The sequence below is a fragment of the Triturus cristatus genome, chromosome 8 (assembly GCF_964204655.1).
Source record: "Triturus cristatus chromosome 8, aTriCri1.1, whole genome shotgun sequence".
Lineage (NCBI taxonomy): Eukaryota > Metazoa > Chordata > Amphibia > Caudata > Salamandridae > Triturus > Triturus cristatus.
The window spans coordinates 584,012,861-584,036,101 of NC_140591.1; the positions used below are offsets into that span (position 1 = coordinate 584,012,861).

The following is a 23,241-nucleotide window of genomic DNA, read 5'->3' on the forward strand; positions in this document are numbered from 1 at the left end:
ACACAACTCGGCACCGGATGCCCCGGCCCGAGTTAGAGTAGCCCAACAACATGAGGAGGTTCCCCCCAGCGATCCAGACCTGGGCCCTGGTGATCCCTGACCTACCTCAAGCCTCCCAATGATGCCTGCAGCCTCTATCTGGAGGGTCCCACACAACTGCGACCGGAACTGATAAGGAAACCCGACCCCTCAAGACACAGCTGCACCCGACGCCCCACGGCCTTGGGTGGCTCACCAGACGAGGTTGAGCCAACCCCCTGCATCCCAACTTATCTCTCCAACCAGTGGTTGCCCCCAGGAAGCCTCCCAGCCCGAACCTGCAGTGTTTATTCTGACTGGAGATTTCCCATTGACACCAACAGGGCACCTGACACCAAACTAGCCCCCTGCACCCGGCCGCCCCTGTGCCGGTGCACCTTGTGTGCTAACTGGGATCCCCTTTGTCATGAGCTTAATCCTAGGAGCTTTGCTCTCTTAACCCTGTGGCTTGCCCGAGAGCAGCCAACAACCGCCAGCCCACTAACCCCATAGGCTAACATTGGGCCTCCGCACTCTGCTCCCGGCTGTCCTAGTGCCACTGAGGGTGCTTTTTGAGTGCATCCTGGACCCTGGGGGAATCCTTGTTCTAACCCCAGAAACTCAACCCCAAAGACAAATTGCTTACCTGCAAACTGACAACCTCATTTTTCTCCATAGAACTGCATTGACTGTTTTACTCTGAAAAAGTTTTAAGTTTTGAGTTATGTTTGTATGGAAACCTAAGCAACTGTGTTTTCATGAAAAACGGTTTAACTTACCTCTGTCTAGGAAATGAGCCAGTGTGATATTTAGGCATATCACACTGAGTAGAAAAGGTAATCTAAAAAGTACTGTAAAGAGTAATCTGAAAACTAATCAAGGTAATTACGAGTATCTATTGTCTTTAAATATTCTACAAAGGGGGCGTGGTGCAGTGGAGATACGGCCCCTCCCCCCAGCACTCCTGAGGACAGGGCCTTGACAGAATTGGGGGCTAGGGTCGTGATTGTGGATGCTACACCAGTGGGCCGATTCTGCAAAATGGAGTAAACACCAAATAGGTTTGTGGATAATCACAATCAATTTACAGGTATTCCCTCACTCAGGAAATGCACACAAATGTACTCCTGTGAAATTAAGGTTTGTTTTTCAAAGCTGGAAAGGGGATGACACAGCTCCATTATGGGAGAGGAGGTGAAGGGTTTATCTTGGTGTAAAAAGCTCCTTCATACTGCTTAAAATGAAAATTTAATCCGTCTAATGCATAATTGCCTATCATTTACCCAAACAGAATTTCCACATTCTTGCAACACTGCATGAGTAAATTCTATGAGCTGGAAATCTACAAATGAAGTGGACTGCTACGAGTAATCCTGGGAGTCTTTGTGAATATCTTTTAATAGCCAGCAATTTGCTCCTAATGAATGAGTAATCCTACGGAAGCAGATAAATGCCTTTTTTCCGTATTAGTTTTGTGAAATGAACTCAACAATACTAACTTTGTAAAGCAAGAAACAAGCAATACAACTTAATACAGTCAAATGACCCAGTCACTTAGTTGCAAGGCATTGTCTTAAGGCTGAACATTTTTGTGGTGAGCCTGTGACTCACAACACTACAATTCATGAAATAACCACCCCATCTCTAATCTGATGTCTGGGTTACTAGGTATTACCCCTCTTGCTATATTCATTCGTGTAATGCTTTACAACCATTTGGACTAAACATTTGCTGAGCCATAGCAACTCTTTTAGCACATAGTAACCATGCAACACACTTACCGCTTCATCCGAAATACAGGCCAGCCGATCTACAAGTTCAGGGTTTGCATCCAAGCTCTTAATGTACTCTTCACCTAAAAGTCAAAAACAAACAAATTATTACCATGTACTGATACAAAGCATTCTAGGAGGCCCATCACCATCAATTTTTAATCAAACTTACATAAACCATCTTTTTCAAAATTGGCAAAATGACATAATGAACCAATGAAATAAGACATTTGCCAAATTAAATTCAAAACATATGGCTATCTTGAAGACTTAGTGAAACAGAGAGGTCTACTCTCTACACGTTTTGAGATCCGTCTGTTCTGTATATGCTTAACATATCACTCAAGGCTTCAGATCCTTTAAGTTAACAACTGGGCCGCTTAAAATACAGACATTGGGGCAAGCCTACAATCCCTTGTTTTGGGATATATACACACAATGTACTCTGTGTCTACAGCCTCCAATATGATGTCCATCATTTGATTCTGCAAACATTATGTGTCTTCCTTGGGGAGTAGGACTGGGAGGTTCTAACACTGCTTAAGAACACTACTGCCACACTGGCTTTGTATCCTGATGTACTGTTCACTCCCACATAGACAGTTTGTCTTTTGGCCCATTCTTTTTGTTGTAGAGCATTGCAATCTTATTTTTAAGACATTAAATTTAGAATTTCGGATTTGGATGATATTTCTTTTGAATACTGATATCACTGAGAGCTTTTCAACCTATTTCATAATGATCTAGAATGAGATGATCAACTCTAATATAGAGCAAACCACATCCACGTAGACAGATTCATCCAGTGTTTATCAGCGTCCACTTACCATATTCAATCCATTATTCCATATTTTAATAGCAAATTGCTATAGTGTTAGAAATGGGGAGAGTGGTTATTCCTGATGCATCTGTCCTGTTTAATTTCAGTGGTTCTGTATTATTTCAAATTATAGTCTGTGTTTTGCAGTTGGACATACCTGTTCCTGTGAGGTGCTTCTGAATCAAAATATTTGTCGTTCGTTTTTTATGCATCACCAAGTCCATCACTAAGAGGTTCATTACTCTTCTAAAGTAATCAAAAGCAGTCAAAGGCCGGACTGCTCTGTGTTAACTAATAATATCAGGATTCTTTCCACTTCACTTGCTAATACTTTATTCATCAATTTGAGTCATTTCCCAAGGCAAACTCATTGAAATCTTCTCCAGCTTTTGCAACAAGTTAGTTTCCGACCCTTTTATAGACAGCACCATACTGACTTACTCTCCAAGTCTGGAAATGGCTGAATTAATGTGAAGATTAAGTCTGTGTTCACATTTCCAACTGCTCAGCACCAACATTAAACTATAGGTACTGCTTCATTACAAGGTTTTAAAAACATACCTTAAATGTATCCTAGAGTGGGGTGTATGGATGACGAAGGACTTCACTTACATGTAAATGTCAATATTCCCTCTTCCACTGCTTTCTCTTTATTTCTTTTGTCATTTGTTATTAAAAGAATCCGAAGCTGCTGAGTTTCCTTTGATTTTACTAGATGCTGATTGTACCATTTTGCTGCTGTTCGAATAGCTCGGTCATTTCGATCATTGGCACCCTCGCCTTGCTCCTGCTCGATGTAAGTGTCTCTGAAAGAAAAACATGCACAATAAACTTTTATACACAAAGCAGGAGTAAAATATGCTAGGGTTCCGATTATGGCACAAAGAAGAGAACAAAGTTTCCTTCAGTAATAGAAAACAAAATACATGTGTACTACTGAGATAGGCAGGACTGTTCAATAAGCAAAGCTCTAAGCCTTGTGTATCGCCTGCTGAGATATATGGATATGTAATAATTCAAATGCAAAGAGTCATCTAGCATTCAGTAGCCAGCCGCCGTACATCTGGTGAAGCAGCAGCCAAATCTGGCATTACCTCATTTTTATTTTATCCTAAGGTATCTTTTGTGTCTATGATGAGAGATGCTTTGAGGCAAAAAAAAGAAATAAAGAACATAGCAGTTGATAAACTTTTTCAGGAGCACCTTGGCAGCCAGGAGTTACTTAGTTCAGACTGCATCAGTCAGAGTGGTTTACCACTGGCCTCCAGGGTTTTAATCTTACTGTTAAACTCCAAACTGATGACTAAGTTAACACTTGACTCTCAGAGTAGCAAAGTCAAGCAGTTCAAGGGTTCCTCAAGAGATGGTGTGTGCATAAAGATTCAGCAAAAAACAGCCATGAGGTGACAAGCGTAGGAAGCTGGCTATTTCTATAGTGGACCAAAAAGAGGTTCGCTGTGTAAAGAGTCCAAGCAAACCCAAACTGGTTTACATAGGCACAAATGACACCCCAATTTTTCTTTTTTGTGGTAGTGTGGGCGAGCAGTTAGGCATATCAGAGAGTAGTGATAAACATCTACTGCATGCACAAAGGCAGTAAGTGAGACACACACAAAGAAATCAGACACCAATTTATCCCAAAGAAATCACATACTTTTATATGAATTTAGATACCAAGATTATCGGAATCAGGCAAGTACTTTGAGTTATGTATTTTTATAGTTATGGGCCTCTGCCCAGGTTCGGTGTGAAGGAGGGAGGTTCTGGGATGAACGAGGAGGATTCTGAAATCTAGTAGTAATAAACAACCATAAAGAAAGGGGTAGATATCAGGAGAGTAAGAGTAATTGACAATTACTTCTAATGTAGTTCTTTTTATTTATGTGCTAATGATGGTCCCTTTATATGCGAGTAATCCTGATTCGTGACATGACTGGGATACTGACAAACTTACCTAGATTAGTTATTAGTGCAATGACTGCAAAATTCTTTTAAAAATAATTTTGGGAGTGGTAATGTTATCCTATGGGGGAAAACATGTACTGCATTCGGGCACTGTAGGAAGTTGGCTCTGTTTATTGTATTGCCACTAGGTGGTTATACCGTGCAGTCTAGATCTAGAGGCTCCACAAAAGTGTACAGGGCTCAATGTAAAACCCAAAGTGCTCTATTTGAGGTAGTGTGGGCGAACAGCCTTAGGCCTAACACAGAGGAGAGAAAGACATTTATTGCACAACATTGACAACATTGACCAATAATGGATACACTACTCAACAAGGAGATCCACACCAATTTTAGAAAAATAAGTTTTGTTTCTATTTTATTTTAAGACCAAGATAATTCGCATTAAGGCAAGTACCTTTTTAAATATAAATACTTTTCACTTTCAAAAATCGACACTTAAAACTATTTCAGCACGGTCTAATGTTACCCTATGGGGAAAATAATATTGCGGTTTAACAGGTAAATATAACACTTACAAATCCAGTCTTCAGGCCAAAGGTCAGCAAGGGGCAGGAGTCAGGTCAGTACAAAAACTGCACTAATAGCGGCACAGGGGCGGGCAGGTGTAGAGGTCAAATTCAGAGTTCGGCTCAATGAGTTTCAATGGAGACTCTGGGTGCCTGGAGCCACACTGCTTGGAGGAAAGCAGATCGGTTGCAGGGGCCAAGCTTTGGGAGTTAGGACCAGCACAGGGGGAGCCATAAAGCAGTACCAAACATACACCACCAGCGGCACAGGGGCGGCTGAGTGCAGGGTGCCAATTCTGTGTCGGGCGCCCAATGCTTTTCAATGGAGATCCTGTTTTCGACAAAAGGCTGCAGGTGTCGCACCAGAGGTTGCAGGAGGGAGACCAACGACAGCAGAGGTAAGTAGAGATGCAGAGGTAAGTAGAGATGCAGAGGTAAGTAGAGATGCAGGGGTCTTAGGGACACCGTCGGTTCAGCTCACCAAGGCCCAGGGGCTTCAGGTGCAGGAGTGCCTTTCGACATCAGAGTCTTCTTACCAGAGCCAATCGCGGTCAGGGGGAGCCTCTGAATTCACACTGCATGCACAGCCGTGGGATCAAAGAGAGGTCCACCAACGCTGGATTAGAGGTCAGGATCGCCGGAGAGACTTCACTGGGCAGGTGAGCCACTCCGACTCGGGCCATGGCGTCGGGTGCAGAGTAGGTAAAAGACGCCTATCCGCGTGGATACGGGGTCCTTGGAGTTCGGATATTTGGGGGTGGGTCGACTGTCCAAAGGAGATCCGAGTCTTTTTCGAAGGCAGCAGCCCTCCCAGGGTTTTCAGAGGTTGCTGGCTGCAAAACAGGTTGCAGGGTAGGCTAAGCTGGAGACAGGGCGGTAGGGCTGGGGCCAAGGCAGTCTTCGTCTTCAGTCTTCTCTGCAGGGATGTCTTCTTAGGTCATCGCAGATCTGATTTCCAGGTCTGGGGGACCCACCCAAGTACTAGATTTAGGGGCGTTTTAGGAGAGTAGCAGGTAGGGCCAATGGGCACTTTACCTGGGGTGACTACACCCTCAATTATGCCACCCTCCTGTGGGAGAGGCATAGACATAGCCCTGAATGGAGGGATCTCCCCATCTTCAAGATGGCAGGGACAAAAAAATGCGCTCCACCTTGCCTCCCAACTTAGGGGTGGAGTTAGCAGAGGTGGGCACGCTTTTTAATCTCATAGATTTTAATAGCCAAAGTGCAGGTGTAAAGCGGGTGCTGCCATTTGCTGCAAGCAGCAGAGGCTGGCGGTCACATTACAAAGGTGGCAGAGACCACACCATGGTTGGTGAGTTTTCAGGGGGCACCCCTGAGGTACCCTCTGAGTACATGGTACAATAAATCTCACACTAGCATCAGTGTGTATTTACTGAGAGGAGTAGATTGGTACCAAACACTCCTGTGTTCAATGAAGCCATCATAGTGCTGTGGAACTAGAGTTGTCGAGTTTCCAGCCCATGTACTCTCTATGGCTTCACTGGCACTCACAACATCAAGGAATGGACCCTAATATTCTAGGGGCATATCTGCTCATGCAGATATGTACTCACCTGTAGTATAGTGCACCTTGCCTTAGGGCTGTAAGGCCTGGCAGAGGGATGACTTACCTATACCTTCAGGCAGTGCCGGCTGGCTTGGCACCCAGGCAGGGTGCAATGTCGACTTTGTCATTTTTTACCTCACAGGGGCATGCCAGATGCAAGGGCAGAGGCATGGTCCCAGTGAGGGGATCCCATGGGACCCTTTTCAGCTCCCAAGCCCTAGGTACCCAGAGTACCACTTACTAAGGACTTGCAGTGTTACAGTGGGGAGCAGAAGTACCAATTATGGATAGGTTTTAGAAAGAAAGCACTGGCACAGGGGACCTGGTTGACAGGGACCCTGTGTATTACATTCAAAATCACATCAAAACCAGACAAAAAGTGGGGCTAACCATGTCAAAAGAGGCACTCTCACACAGGCACTTAACAGCGACTTAAACAACTGATCTGCTGGACTGAAGTTGAGTAAGTGGCAAGGTCCAAGGCAACACCAACAGGTCACCTCGTTAGGCTCTGGGGCATCTGGGTGCAAAGGTGTGTTACGGTATTGGGTGTCCCATTCACTTCAATGGAGAACAGTCCCTTCAGAAAGAGCCTGCAAGCTGGGACTGGGGGGGCCAGTCTGAGGGAACCCACAGGGGGATTCGAGCCTGGAGATGCTAGAGCACATAGGAACACCAGTGGTCCACTTCTCCTTGGGCTGCAGGGCTCGGGTGAAGTGGTGTCTTGGCATCGGCCTGCAGAAAGAGAATGAAGGTGGCGACTGGAAGTCCAATTTGGCTAGACCCAAGGATGGGCTCAGCGCTAGTGGGTCTCAGGACCCCGTGGCAACATCACATCCTCTGGACTCAGGCTGTAGAGCGTGGGTGCAGAGGTGATTTCAGGTGCCGGGTGACAGCGGTGGGGGACTCACTCCATCTTTGGTTTCTGCAGAATGTTGCAAACAGGACAGCTGCTCCACTCTCATTGTGGGTCTCACTGTCCGTGAAGTCCCGTTCCTCGATGTGCTGGTCGGTTTTCCTTGGCGCTGGAGTCCGGTCTGGACACAACAAGACTTGGTTGCTGCAAGGGGTCCGGTACCCCAGGTATTGGTGCTGTGTGGCTCTGGTCTTGGCGTCTCCACATTTGGAGGGAGGGCAGGTCTGACCTGTAGGAGCACGGTGACCTCATCCTGGGTGGCTGCAGCATCGGTAGTCCTGGTAGGGGGCAGAACGGTAAACAGGACCTTGCTTCTTTGGTGCCTACGGCTGCAAGGGATTAGCTTCTCTACTCCAACAATTTTTTGGCAAATGAAAAAGCACTGGCAGCCCTCTGGGTTTCTTGGAGACTGCACAGTGGCAGGACGAGTCGGTTGCTCCACGAGGGTGCGGCATGCAGGCTGGCAGTGTTGGTGCCATGACAGTCGCGCTCCTCTGTTCTCAGGTCAGCAGTCTTCTTTGTCCACTCCTTCTTTTGGGTCCGGAGAAACTTGAAGTCCTGGTATCAAGGAGTCCCCTAAATACTTAATTTAGGGGTATTAAGGAGAGTGAGGGGTAGTACCCAATGGGATAATTACCCCTGGGGTCACTACACCCCTAGATGACCACATCCTTTGGTGGAATTTCTAACTTTGTGTTCACTTCAGGATGTTCACCCTAGAGGTGTATCCAGCCTGGCACTGCAAAACGCCTCCTGCATAGATAATGTTCCCACCTGTCCTGGCACCAGATGGGCCCAGGGCAGGGAGTGGCATTTTCTCTAAAGCAACAAAGGAACAGCCAACCTATACAAAAACTCCCCTGGTTTTGTGATGCACCTCCCTCCATGTATATTCTCCCTTAAAAACATTACTTTTTTCCGAACCAAACACAGAGCCTTATGCTCACACTGTGTGCAACTCTACTGCCCCTGCCGTTCCAGTAGGGACGGTTAGAATAACCAAAAATACGCTTGTATCAACTGTAGGTTGCACCACCTTACAAAAGAGTCCAAAGAGAAGTAAATATACGAATGTCCGTCCAGTGTTGAGAAAAATCAAAGGTTCTTTATTCTTCTTAATAGTGATGACAATTGTACAGCAAACAGCCAAAGCGTTTCGTTCTATACCAAGATCTTCATCAGGGCAAATCTATTTGATGTCTTCAATTTTTGACCAAAATGAACATATGTGTTCATCTAGTGTACTCCACTGATCAATCACCATGGCCTGCCGCTTTTCCTCAAAAATAACAGAAGGCAAAGACTAAATTCCAATTATGCCTATTGAAAGAACTATATCCGGCCCCAATCCGAAAAAGAAGTATATAAATGGCTGATGTGCCAAAAAGTGTCCGATACTACGTTACACAGCCGACAGGTTATTTAGTAAATGCGCAAAGAGTGGCATTTTCCCTGTCTAGGGAAGCCTTGTGTCGCATATCAAAGGTGGCAGAAGCCTCCTGCCTTGATATGCAGATTACTAGTCATCTTGCTTGGAGGAGCTGTAAAAACCTCCTGCCAGAGCAGGCATTGTTTCTGTCCTCCGAGACGAGGCCTCTCACCTCCTAGGGGGTCAGAAACTCATCTGTGGTGCCAGGCTGGACTAGATCGGTCAGCCAGCACACTAGAGTACTAGTTGGGTTCAGGGGGTACCTCTAAGGTACCTTTCTTGGTGTACGTATTAATAAATCCATCACTGGAATCAGTGTGGGTTTATTAATAGTAGGTGTTTGATACCAACACCATAGGTTTCAGTGAAGCCATTATGTAGCTGGGAAACTCACGCCCAGTACATACCTTAAGATGGTATCCATGCTCACTGCAATATCTAGTAATAGACCTAGTTATCCCAGGGGAATATTCGCTCATGCAGTTATGTCCTCACATAAAATATAATGCTCACTGTCTTAGGGCTCAAAGGCCTGCTATAGAAGTGTGTCATGTCATGTTTTCACTCATGGTTTGCACGCAGCCTGTGTAAGGAAATGGGTTTCTGTTGCAGTAACCCCCTCACTTTTTGCCTGATAACTGATGCACTTTTCCTTGGTGTGCCCTGGGCTCCTGCCAATCAGATGCCCAGGGCCTGTGTTCCTTCCCTAAAAACTGCCTAACAGCCAAAACCCAATTGGCATCTCTGGTCACATGTCAGCCCCTGGTAAATGGTACCCTAGGTACCCAGGGCCTTGTGACCAGAGAAAGCCCCCAAGGGCAGCAGCACTTATTGTGCCACCCTTAGAGGCCCTATACCCTGACACACACACACACACTGCCTTTGCAGGCTGACTGTCTTGGTACAGAACAAATCAAAGAGTCGACATGGCACACATCCCTGTGTGCCATGCCCAAAACACACACTGCCCTGGCATACCTCAGTCACCCCTCTAGCTGGGTGCCCTATGCCAGTGGTGTGGACACAGTTGCATGAGCCCTGTGCTGTGAGAAAGTGGCTCTGTATATACTGTTCCTTAATAGGTACAGGGTGCACAGAGTCCACAGTCCCCCAGGGGCTGACAGAGGTTAAAGTTAGGTATAACCTTACTCTCTAAAGTGGTAGCTTGGTCGAGCAGTAAGGCAGTACCAGAGGACAGTGTAAAGCATTTGTTGTACACACTCAGTCAGCAAATGGTCTCACACACTCAATAACTGAACTCTAGGCCAATAGTTTATATAAAAAATATATGCTTGTTTTATTTTAGAACCAACAAGTGGAATTAAAATATACTTTCTCAGAATGAGATGTTGAATATAAATACTTTTGCAATAAGCAATTGATTTTTGTAAACAGTTACAAGTGGTTGCAATAGGCAACACTATTTCAACCACAACAGTGCATTGAGTTCAATGTAATTTTCATGTTATTTGTCACAGATTACTTTTCGGATTACTTTTGGAATTCCAGGACTGGATCCTAGATTCAGTCCTGGGTCAGTACTTGGAATCACGTGATACAAGTCGAATTAATTGCAGTGCTGATTTTTAAGTAATATTTAGCTATTTCAAAAGTTGACACTTAGAAAATATTTCAAAAGAAACATGCAATGATTCCCTATGGAAGAAAATTCAGGTTACAGGTACAGTAGGTTCTCGTTACTTTTGTAATCCAGTACTGGGTGCCTAGACTCAGTACTGGGACCTTTATCCAAAACAGGTAAATAATTACGTTTTCAGATATTATACGATTTTTGAAGAATATTTAAAGATTGCAGAAATCGACACTTAGAAGAAATTTCACAGAAAAACAGTCAATGGATTCCTATGGAAGAAAATTGAGTTAAGGGTAAGTACAGTTGTAGGAGTTTTTCAGAGTCAGTGCTGGGCACCAAGATCCAGCACTGGGAGCTCACCTAAGAGCAGGTGAGTAAATTCGTTTTTGTCACTCTGCTGATTTTTGGTGAATATTTGAAGATTTGAAAAGTCCACACTTGGAAGAAATTTCAGGAAAAAGTCAGTCAATGTTACCCTATGAGGAAAATAGCGTTTGCGGTTTAAGGGTAAGTACTCGACTGGCAGAGTTGAGGTTCTGGGCACAGACTCAGGGGTCCCCCAGGGTCAGGTAGGTAAAGTTAGTTCACCCTCAGCGGCTCTAGGGCGGCCGGGTGCAGAGAGAGTTAGGCCCAATGTTATCCTATGAGGGATAGGGGGGCCTTGGTTGGTGGCTGCTGACTGGCAAGCCACGCTGCTGTGGGAGCTGGGCTCCTGGTCACTTACTCAGGGCAAGTGGGGAAGTGGGTAGGTGTAGAGTTTTCACTGCCAGGGCCACTCGGGCAGCTGGGTGCAGAGTGCTTTTGAGCCGTCGGGCACTCAATTGATTTCAATGGGAAATCTCCGGTTTAGAAAACGACTGCAAGCTCAGGGACGAGGACTCTTCAGGTGCCACCACCACTTCGAGAGGTAAGTTGGAGGATAGGTAGGTACCCCGGGATTGGGCACAGGGGGCCGTGGGGCGCCGCGTGCAGGGGTGCCTTTTGGTGTCGGGAAATCTTACCCTCTGTTGATCGCGGTTGGGGGGGCACCTTGTTCTGAGGCTGCAGGCTTCTTCAGGAGTGTCGAGGGAGGTCCTTGGGTGCCAGACTCAGGGTCACAGTCACCGTGGGGTCATCCTCGGGGTCTTTGTTCTCTCCGGCACTGGCCAGGCTTGGCTGGTGCAGAGTGTGCTGGGTTTGCAGATCCGGGCTGCTGCCAGGGATTAGAGATAGGTTTTTGAGTAGAGCCTCTACTCATGGGAGTCCCAGGGGCTTAGAGCCAAAAGGTAGCCAGGTCCTCCGGGGTTTGTGAGGTTGCTGGCCACAAGAGATGCTGGGATGGAGCAGGAGCAGGTTCGAGGGTCGACAGGCCGGTAGGGCTGGGGCCAAAGCAGTTGGTGTCTTCCTCTTTTCAGCAGCTGCAGGGCAGATCTTCTTTCTTCTTGATCTTTGTAATTTCGAATCTGGAATCTGGGGAAGGAAGGTTCAGGGTGCCCCTAAATACTAGATTTAGGGGCGTTACAGGTAGGTGAAGGGCAGGGACCAATGGGTCCCTGTCCTGGGGTGGGTACACCCCCTATCCTGCCTCTCTCCTGTGGGAGGGGGGCAGTAGCCTAGTCCTGATAGGGTAGGGCCTCCCATCTTCAAGATGGCGAGAGCCCGGAGATGTGCTTCACCTCGCCTCCCCCACCTGTGGGGTGGGCAGGCTGGCACATCCCCTGTCCTTGTATGGGGATTCCGGCCAAGCTTCCTGCCAGAGTGGGGGGTTGCAGTGGCCTGGGGAAGCTCACAGAGGCGGCATGCCTTTGAAGCTTCCCTTTGCTCATCCTGGGGAAAGAGATTTCTCACCTCGCCCAGGATGTGCATTGTTGCAGGCCCAGGAGAGCAGGGGCTCTCCCACCCAGGGGTCCAGCAACATGTCTGCTGTGTGGCAGCCTAGGCAGCTTCAGAGCAGACGTGGATTGTAGGTTAGTTGTAAGGGGGCATCTCTAAGATGCCCCCTGGGGTGCTTGGTACATTAAATTCCACACTGGCATCAGTGTGGGTTTAATGTGCTGAGAAGTTTGATACCAAACTTCCCAGGCTTCAGTGCTCCCATTATGGTGCTGTGGAGTTCGTGTTTGACAAGCTCCCAGCACCATGTACTCTTAAATGGCAGTACTGCACTTACAGTGCCCAGGAATGGACCTGGGTACTGTAGGGGCACAGGGCTCCTGCCTCTGTGCCCACACCACTGGCATAGGGCACCCAGCTAGAGGGGTGGCTGATATATGCCAGGGCAGTGTAGTTTGTGGGCATGGCACCCAGGGATGTGTGCCATGTCGACTCTGTTTTGTCTTGTACCCAGACTCTCAGCCTGCCAGGGCAGTGTGTGGGTGTTAGGGTACAGGGCCTCTAAGGGTGGCACAATGAGTGCTGCAGCCCTTAGAGGCCTTCCCTGGTCACAAGGCCCTGGGTACCTAGGGTACCATTTACCAGGGGCTGACATGTGGCCAGGGTTTGCCAATTTGGTTTTTGGCTGTTAGGCAGTTTTTAGGGAAGGAACACAGGCCCTGGGCACCTGATTGGCAGGAGCCCAGGGCACAACAAGGAAAAGTGCATCAGCTTTAAGCAAAAAAGGGGGGGGGGGTTACTGCAACAGAAACCCACTTTCTCACATGTGCCCCTACAGTACCAATGTCCATTCCTGGGCACTGTAAGTGCAGAACTGCCATTAAGAGTATATGGTGCTGGGAGGTCATCAACACAAACTCGACAGCACCATGATGGCTCCACTGAAGACTGAGAGGTTTGGTATCAAGCTTCTCAGCACAGTAAACCCACACTGATGCCAGTGTGGGATTTACTGTCAGATGCATGACAGAGGGCAACTTAAGAGTTGCCCCCTGAACCTAACCTGCAATCCACGTCTTGTCTGAGGGGCTGCCTAGGCTGCCACACAGCAGACATGTCGCTGGACCCCTGGGTAGAGAGCCATCCGCTCTCTTGGACCTGCAACAATGCACATCCTGGGCGAGGTGCTAGGTCTCCTCCCCAGGATGGGCAGGGGAAGCTTCAAAGGCATGTCACCTTTGTGAGCTTCTCCAGGCCACTTGCTGTACTCAGCAACTGGCCCCCACCGGTTCTGACCCCCTCTCTGGCGGGAAAAGCTAAGTGAGGAAAGGGGGTGTGCCAGCCTCTGCCAACCCCACCCCTCAGGTGGGGGCGGCGAGGTGAAGCACATCCCCGGGCTCTCGCCATCTTGAAGATGGGGAGCCCTGCCCAATCAAGATTAGGTTACTGCCCCCCTCCCACAGGAGAGTGGCAGGATAGGGGGTGTACCCACCCCAGGAAAGGGACCCATTGTCCCTGCCCTTTACCTACCTGTAACACCATTAATTTAAGTAATTAGGGGCACCCAGAACCTTCCTTCCTCAGATCCAGAAAACCGAAACAAGATTAAGAAGACCTGCCGTGCAGCTGCTAACAAGAAGAAGACACCAACTGATTTGGCCCCAGCCCTACAGGCTTGTCGACCCTCGAACCTGCTCCTGCTAAACCCCGGCATCTCCAGTGGTCAGAAACCTCAAAAACCCTGGATGACCTGACTGCCTTGTGACTCTAACTGGGACTCCCACGAGCAGTGGTACTGCTCAAAGCAAGTAACTGACCCCTGGCATCAGACAGGAACCGCGAACCCTGCACCCGCCAAGCCTGGCCTGTGCCAGAGTAGACAAAGACCACGAGGACGCCCCCCCGGCGACTGTGACCCCGAATCCAGCACCCAAGGACCCACCTCGACGCTCCTGACGACGCCTGCTGCCTCAGAACCAGGGACCCCTCCAACAGTGACCAGCAGAGGGTAAGATTTCCCGACGCCAAAAGGCACCCCTGCACCCGGCGCCCTGCGGCCCCCTGTGCCCAACTCCTGGGTGCCTACCTATCCTCCAACTACCCAACTTACTTCTCGAAGTGGTGGTTGCACCTGAATAATCTTTGTCCCCAAGCTTGCAGCCTTTGTTTGTTCTTGAGCTTCTCCAATGAAATCCATTGAGCGCCCAACGGCTCAAAAGCACCCTGCACCCAGCCGCCCGAGTGCCCCTGGGAGTGCAACCTCTGTCCTAATCTACTTCCCCATTTGCCCTGAGCAAGTGACCAGGAGCCCAGCTCCCACAGCCACGTAGCCTGCTAGCCAGCAGCCACCAACCAAAGGCCCCCTGCCTCCCATAGGATAACATTGGGCCTAACTCACTCTGCACCCGGCTGCCCCTGTGCCGCTAAGGGTGTAACAACTGTACTTACCTTACCCTGGGAGACCCCTGAGTCTATGCCCAGAACCTTAACTCTGCCAGTTGAGTACCTACCCAAAAGCCGATAACTCACTTTTCTTCCATAGAGTAACATAGAAGAATTTCCAAGTGAAACCAGTCAAAGTGTCGAGTTTTGAAACTTTAAAATATTCACCTAAAATCAGCCGAATTACGAAAACAAATGTACTCACCTGTTATCAGGAGAGATCCCAGTGCTGGATCTTGGTACCCAGCACAGACGCTGAAAAGTAATTACAACCCTACTTACCTATAACTTGATTTTCCTTCCATAGGATAACATTGCCTGGTTTTCACCAGAAATTCTACCAAGTGTCGATTTTGCAAACTTACAAATAGTCGGTAAAAATCGCCTGTATAACAAAAACTCATTCATTCAGGAGATGCTCCGGTGCTGGATCCAGGATCCAACACGGAGTTAGAAAAAGTAACCATAACCCCACTTACCTGCTAAGTGAATTTCCTCCCATAGGATAACATTGGTGATTCTATGTGAAAAAGTTTCTAAGTGTCAACTTTTAAAATACAATAATATTCCTTAAAATATCACTACTGTAACCAAAACGTTTTTACTCAACTGTGTACAGGAACTGTCCCAGGACTGAATCTAGGATCCAGTCCTGTGGTAAGAAAAGTAATCCAAAAAGTAATCAATTGCATTTAACTAGAAATTCCCATTGCGCTCAATGTTATATTGTGTTGCTTATTGCAACAACTGTATCTATTGTATTCAAAAGTCTATTGCATATTGAAAGTATTTATCTAAAGCATCTCATTCTGAGAAAGTATATTTTGATACCTATTGTTGGTTCTAAAATAAAACAACTATATATTTTTATACAAAACTATTAGCCTAGAGTTCAGTTCTTGAGTGTGTGAGACCATTTGCTGACTGAGTGTGTACAACAAATGCTTTACACTGTCCTCTGATACTGCCTTACTGCTCGACCAAGCTACCACTTTAGAGAGTAAGGTTATATCTACTTTAGCCTCTGCCAAACCTCTGGGGACTGTGGACTGTGCACACTGTACCTATTTGGTAACAGTATATACAGAGGCACTTTCTTACAGCCTGCAATGGCAGTCTGTGTGGAATTTGCATCGGGGGTCCCCTAGGGTGGCATAAGATATGCAGCAGCCTCTTTATCGCCTCTTTATCGCCCACGCCCTAGGTACTTGAGGCACAATTCACTAGGGACTTAGAGGGGTGCTAAAGTCCTAAGCCAATTATAACAGAATTAGACTACATGTTTTAGGGAAGGAGCACTGGCACTGAGGTGCGGTTATCAGGACTGAGTGCACTGTTAGAGTTGACAATCAGCACCCAAATATCTAAAGAGGGAGCAAAAAGTGGGGGGACAACTGTAACAAAAGTCTAGTTTCCTAAAAAACAAGTAATAATTCACAGTCCAGCCATTACTTTGATTAGTAGAAAAGAAGGCAATTTAATGCATACAATAAATAAAACTAATCACAATACAACATTTAGCCAGGGGAAGTTAATTTGGCACGAATGGCAGAAGTCCAATTGGTATGTTATTGGACATTCTTTTCTGGTGCAATGCACTGGCCCTGACCCCTTTGCGTACTGTGCCTAAAAGGGGATAATGCCTGGTGCACTGATTGCAGCCATACCTTTCAGCTTGCTCCCACTTGGGTACACTCCACTGGCCCCATGGGAACCAATTTCAAAGTACATTTCATTGTTCCAATTGAGATGTTTTTGAAGTCCTCTAACAGGCGCTGTATGTGTGCACAACATCTGCGGAGGCAACCCCTACTCCAACTGCATGCACTTGCTATAGCTCACCAAGAAAGAATTCTTCAGGTGGGGTCACGGGACAAACAACTAAGTTTGCACTCAATGCAAGTCACATTTAACCAATAGTATGTGACCGCAACACCAGCACAATTCTGGTGGAGGTGCACTGATGGCAGCACAGCTTACGGTCATATTGCCACTTGGGTCTTCCTCTGGCTCAATCTGAAACCATCCTCCCAAAAAATCAAGTGCCCAACACCGGGTTGCCTACAGACGTTATTAGGTTTCTCGCAACACAGAGATTCTTGGCAGTCCGAATACGTCAACAATCGCAGTTGCCTCTGCACTTCGGTTCTAGTAGGCACGAATCTTGGAGTGGAATTCTTTTTGGAATGAATTCCGAAACACACTTAGACTCACAAATGAGACATAATCAGGCCTTGAGCGCAGCCTCTCGATGCAGATTGTTCCATAGGTTGATGTGTCGGCGTCACCGCGTCTCAGCTGCTTGAAGCTCCTCTTTTTGAACAGCATCTTCTTTGAGCAGTGTGACTTACAGTGTTCATCTTGAGCAGCAAGTCAGTTCTCTCCCTTGCAGTAGGCAGCATGCTGACAGGTACAGCAAGTTGTCCCACAGGTTACTAGTCTTGAAACTGGCAAGGGGAATTGGCAGTCATTACCCAGTCCCTTGAGCTCAAAAAGAGACAAATTGATCTATGCTTCCTTCATTCTTGATAAGATAGATATTGGCAACACTTTCCGTGTAAACTAGTGAGTTCAACGATGTGATATAGTCGCAAAAAACAATAAAATTGTTTTTTAAAAATCCTCTCTCCGCTCCCTAACTTGATTTGTCCTCTCCCTCTCTATGAAGCATACAGCATCCTACAATCTGTAAGGCATGCCTGGACTCTCCACTGTTAGAGGACTGCACAAAAAGGCTCTCATTGGCCATGCTGTGCTTGAAGGCAACCTGGGGAGAAGAAGGAAGAAACTAAAATTAAGCATTCCGGAGAGGTAGCCCAGTGGCATGTGTACCACCTCAGCTCTTTAGACAAAAGCATTTTGAATGCTTGAGATTTGTAACTTCATACTTATGCGGCTAATAAAAAGAAACAAGTCCCTGAATGCAAACGCTATTGGCACACATGTAAGGGCTGTCTCGTGATATCACTCACTGACCTGACTTCTTGGCAGCTATTTATTTCTGCAGCCTTTTGAGGAGCATTTGTGTACCAGCAATAATAGAGAACATATTTCTATTAACAATTTTGTTGAGGCCTCATTATCGGTCTAGCTTAAGCCCCTTTGCACAATGGCAGGAGGTCCTAAACACCTTTATACCTTTCTGTCACAGAGCAACTCTCAGTGGATTACAAACCTGAAGCAGTTAGCCTTGGTACACATTGTAAGAGAACTCAGTGTGCCACATCTTCCTCTGCGGAAGCTAGTCGAGCAGGAAAGCGGCCCAGTGGAGGCATATCCCCATTTTAAAACTCAAACCAATTGCACAGATTGGATCCCACAGTCAAACAGGCTGAAGGAGATGTGGCATACTGGCTTCTCTTACAACCAGTGCCAACACTTGCAACTTCATGATTGTAATGCACTGAGAATTGCTCTGTGACTGAAAGTTTTATCGAGGTTTACAACCTCCTGTTGCAACACAGAAATGAAAGGACAGCTATATATTAAAAACACTGGTCAGAAAGAAAGTCGTAATATTTGCCCTGGGATTAGGGCTATATATGCTGTGCATTTGGGGTTGAAAAGAAGACAAAGGAAACCGCCCATTATTCAAGCTAATCCAGTGGTGTATGCTCATTTCACAGAGTTCACAAGCAACTTCACTGGGTAAGCAAGTCAAAGCACAAGGGTTGAAACACAACCTCTCAACACTCCTAAATAGCATCCATGGCAAAAAAAGCATGCAGATATCATGTGGATGTTGGGCGAATCTCCAATATTTGAGAAATGTCCACCTCCTGATCAAGAAAGGTCAGAGGTGGCACAGACGCACAAAACTAAAACAAATTACAAAATGCAAGATGACTTTTAGAACGCAGATGCTAACTGGAAACTCTCCAGATCCCGTTTGGTTTGAGACCATCCATCGCAGGAGGAACTATGAGTGTCTATGTAGGAATGAAGCACTGCACATTTCATTTTAGCATTACAAAGTCACCTACATCATCAATAACTGTCTATGATTCTGTGATATCGGGCCACTAGCATGGTCTGTTGCAGCAATCTTGTGTCACTGTTATGAACTTTCTGTTTGAGTTTCAGGGGAAAAAAAGAAAAGCTATTTAAAATAAAGTCTCTATGACACATTACATCTTTGCACATTATTTAAGTTAGTCCAATAAAAGTAATCAAAACACAGGGTGTTTTCATTATTTCACTGGGATTACCTGGAGTCAAAAGGTTATTTGTGCCATTCTATGAATGAAAACGTACCTGTGATGCTCATTAGTAAACGTATAGAAATGTTTGTCTGGATTATTAATTAAATCTTTAATCCTCTTGTACACTGGTGCACTTCGCTTCCTCACTTCCTGGAGTACAGTTTGCAGGACAATCACATTCTGAATAAGAGGATCCTCAAGAATATCCATCTAGAATAAAAGCAGTACAGTGTAAGCCATCGCAGAAACTTTATTAACAAACATATGCAATGCAATAGCTCTCGCATTTGTCAGAGTTAGAGCTATTGACGTTGTAAATGAGAATGTCTTACCTATGTGTTTTAGTTTGAAGGGTAGCGGATGTATGAACAGAGACACAGTTTCAGCACTGACTAGAGGACTTAGAATGATAAATTAGTGACAGGGCCAAAGATGCAGCTGCAGCATTGCCTAGAGGACTTAGAATGGGGAATTACTGATGAGAGAAGAGAAGCAGCTAGCAGCACTGCCTAGAGGCCTTAGAATGAGGAATTACTACGGGGACTAGAGAAGCAACTGCCGCACTGTGTAGCGCACAAGAATGCAGATTCATTTGATGGCCCATATGACACCAATTTAACTGGTTTCAACTTGTTTTCTCAATGGTGGGGCCATTTGGGGCTGCACCACTGGGGACATAGTCTTCCACTGCTCTCAAAATCGGTTGGGTCGAAAGCAGACTGGGTGGGGGGCTGGATATTCGCCTTTTAGTGGCGTATGTCCCTTGGTAATCCTCCTCTAAATTATGCCCTAAGCCTTTTGTGCAGGTGTGGCCTTGGTGCTGCAGTGGTGTAAATGGTGATACACTGTAGATAATCTGTGATGATATCTGAAAATATTTAAATGAATGCTGTGATCACAGCAGGATGAGTCTGCATTTGGCTCTGTGAGGCAAGGACGTGAAAATGTGACACATCTTACTTCTCTCTAGATAATGCTGACATGCACATGGAGATATAATTCAGGCACCACACCAATGCGTTTTGCTGTTATGCAGCCAGCCACATTTTTTCAGGACCCTGTTGTGTCAACACTCTAAATAATAAATTAATGTGACTAGATTGTATAAAATGATAGCCATGCTGCACATTACGGAGGGTTTGGGTGGTGATAGGTACAAGCGTCACCTATTGTTCCTTGGCCTCACGTTGGCTAAAAGAGACATCGCCTGGGCCTGGAAAGATGAATCCCCGCTGCTGATTGGGGTTTGGAAGAAAGGCTTGGACTTTTGTATGGGTCTAGAAATCCCGGTCTTTAAAGCGAGAGGATGCCCTCAGAAGCATTGTAAAATTTGGAAACGGTGGGCAGACTATAGAGGTATATATCTGGAACCTCCTTCTCCCCCTTCTACTATTGAAGAACAACTGATATGACTGGACTGGAATTTACATTGCATGCATACTGAATATGGTTATGGGTGACTAGAACTCTCCCTATCTATGAGACGTTTCTACTTTCCAGGTAGATATTGTGGGGCACTGTTATTTGTTTTTCTAGAGAGTTACTTCACAACGTATTATTTATATGAATGACATTATAGTATCATTGAAAATGTTGATATCAGTATGTCACCCTGTATACATATTGCCGATGCCCGTTGAGGCATTAACTCGGTCTTGGCTGTCAACAATAAAATTATTTTGTGAAAAAACAAAATGATGCTACCTAAGGTATAAGCAAAAACATCCCCTTGAGCAATGCTAAGGACGTTGACAGCTACGGCTGACAGAAGTAAAAGCAGCAAACGGAAACAGGCATATTTTCAAAAAGTCTCACTATTTTCTGCAAACATCATACTGAAAAAGTCTCTAAAGTAACAAGGAAGACATTGTGTTTTTATGTATGGCAGCGGTGGGCAAAACATGCTACTCTCTGCAAACCCTGTCAGTATGTGGTCTATGCTTTAGAGTGCTCCAACCTAGATTAAGAATGAGTAACGGACAATCCAAACCCAAAATAGCTCAATGATTTTTCCTATTAAATGAATCTGTAAATCCAACAGGGAAGTCTCACAGGGACATGTCATTTCAAGGATGCATTTCTGTACTTAACCCTTGTCCTCTGCCCTTTTAACGGATTAGATTCTACATGGCAAAATATTATTTGTATGAAGAAACTGTTTCAAATTAAAATGCTCGGAGTAATCCAAAGACATGCAAATATTAGGATGCCTGCACCTTCATGTCAACAAATAAAACATAAAGGGGTGATTAACTAGCATTTCGTACTTGGATACGTTTGTAAAGAAGAATTACATTATTGTTTTGTTTGTTTGGCTATACAGTAGCGTACTTGGATTTTTAGGTCTCGCCTGACCCAGCGCATGCGCTGGTCTGGCGAGACTTATTGAGAGGGCTCCAAAAAGTGCTACCAGGCCAGCCTAGAGCTACAGTGCATGTGCGCGGGCGCGCGCGCCGCGCTTTAACGCGATTACTTTCACTTTAGCGGCCGCTTTGATGTGTGATCGTGATCACTTTCGCGGCCGCAGGGCCGCTTTGCATAGCCAATAGGTCTCGCTTTTGGGACCTTATAAGTATTTAGTTATGCAACTGTTGCATGGCTAAACACTTATAAGGTCCCAAAGGCGAGACCTATTGGCTATGCCAATGCTTGTTGTTTTAGAAGTGTGGGTAAGACTTATTTATGGCCTATGTGAGCTTCTGTTACTCAAATGTCCAATAATCATGTTCAAACACTAATCTTGTTTAGGTCGAGTACTCCAGAATCAAGGAAAACAAGCGGTGGTATGCTGGACCCTGAATCTATCCGGGGCTTTCCAAGCTGAGATGAGGGGAAGAGCAGCAAGTCACAGTAAAGCACACCATGGAGAAGAATCTAGTAAAAGCATAGAAAGAGGTTTTCTGAGAGATGCAGCTATGCGTTCAGGGAAATACCAATCAAAGCAATGAACAATTAAAACAGTAAATTGGCTGGTGAAGCCTGGGTATTCCTATAGCCCTAAAACATAATAAAACAGATGCTATAGGGAATATATGAGTGCGGAATAAGCAGAAAGGATTCAGTGGTCCGCTCACAAAAAAAATCCACAGATCTTTCAAGAGAGATCATCAGAAGCAACGGCTTTACATGAGCACGAGCTACATTACAGGTCATTCCGTGCAACTTACAGGTGTCCATGCTGCCACGCTGACCGGATCCTGCCACTACCCTCCTCACCCCCTTCCTTTCCCTCAAACAACGGAATCCCTAAAACAAGGAGTAATCCTTTTATCACAGCAGGGTCCGTGCATGAGCGGCTGTTTCCACCCCATGGGATCATCACACCTTTGACGTGCCTTTCAACAGTGCTCGAGCAGCGCTTGCTCACAGCTGCCGCCCCCTCGTATTCTCGGGTGCATACTAGTAATAATTAGTCAGCCATGGCGTGCGATGGGCGCGCATTAAGACTCTCCAAAGCAGACCCCTCCACCTCCCACATGCAAGTCCTATGCCAGCAGGCTAGGTTGCTCCTCTATGTGAGACATATTGGGAGGGGGGGACCTGAGGAAACTAACCAGCAGCAAGCGCTGCACGGGTGTTTTTAAAAAGGCACATTAAAGGTGTGATGTTTTCCACTTAAAATGAATGAAATCGGGTATGCACGTAGGTTGAAAAGTGTGACTTTGCCCCGCACCTGGACGCTTAAAGCACTCGTGTGGAACACGTTGTGTCCTACGAGTGCAGTCATGGGGGAGGGGGGGGGGGGAAGAGGCACCCGAGGTGATGAACAAACGGCAGCTGTGTGCACGCGCTGCTCCATCAGTGTCCTAAAAAAAAAATAGCGCTCACTTACTAGATAATGCACCAGATCCAGTCCTTATAGGGAGAACAAATGGAGACAAGGCAGTACCAAGGTGGGACTAACAAGCCTATTTACCAATCAGAAGCCAGCATTTAAGAAGGACAATGACACAAAGCCAATGACTAATATGGGCGGAGTGTGGATGAGGCTTCCACATCATACCCTACTGAGGCATGCCTCGCAGAGAAAGCAGTGTATGCGCGCTGTCGCTAGGCTCGACCTAAAAAAAACAAGCATTGGCATAGCCAATAGGTCTCGCTTTTGGGACCTTATAAGTATTTAGTTTTGCAGCACAATATCCTTGGTGCAACAACCTCAGCTGTTGCATGGCTAAACCTTGTACCTTATAAGTGT

General features: G+C 46.2%; 1 protein-coding gene across 1 annotated transcript in view; it reads right to left on the reverse strand.

Moving 5' to 3' along the window:
• Positions 1-23,241, reverse strand: part of DIS3 (DIS3 exosome endoribonuclease and 3'-5' exoribonuclease) — a 356,327-nt gene that overhangs the window by 305,271 nt on the left and 27,815 nt on the right. The window contains exons 2-4 of the mRNA XM_085622000.1: positions 19,099-19,256; positions 3,223-3,416; positions 1,800-1,873 (exon numbers count right to left, since the gene is read on the reverse strand). Coding sequence (XP_085478126.1) covers positions 1,800-1,873; positions 3,223-3,416; positions 19,099-19,256 — 426 coding nt within the window. The remainder of the gene's footprint in view (positions 1-1,799; positions 1,874-3,222; positions 3,417-19,098; positions 19,257-23,241) is intronic.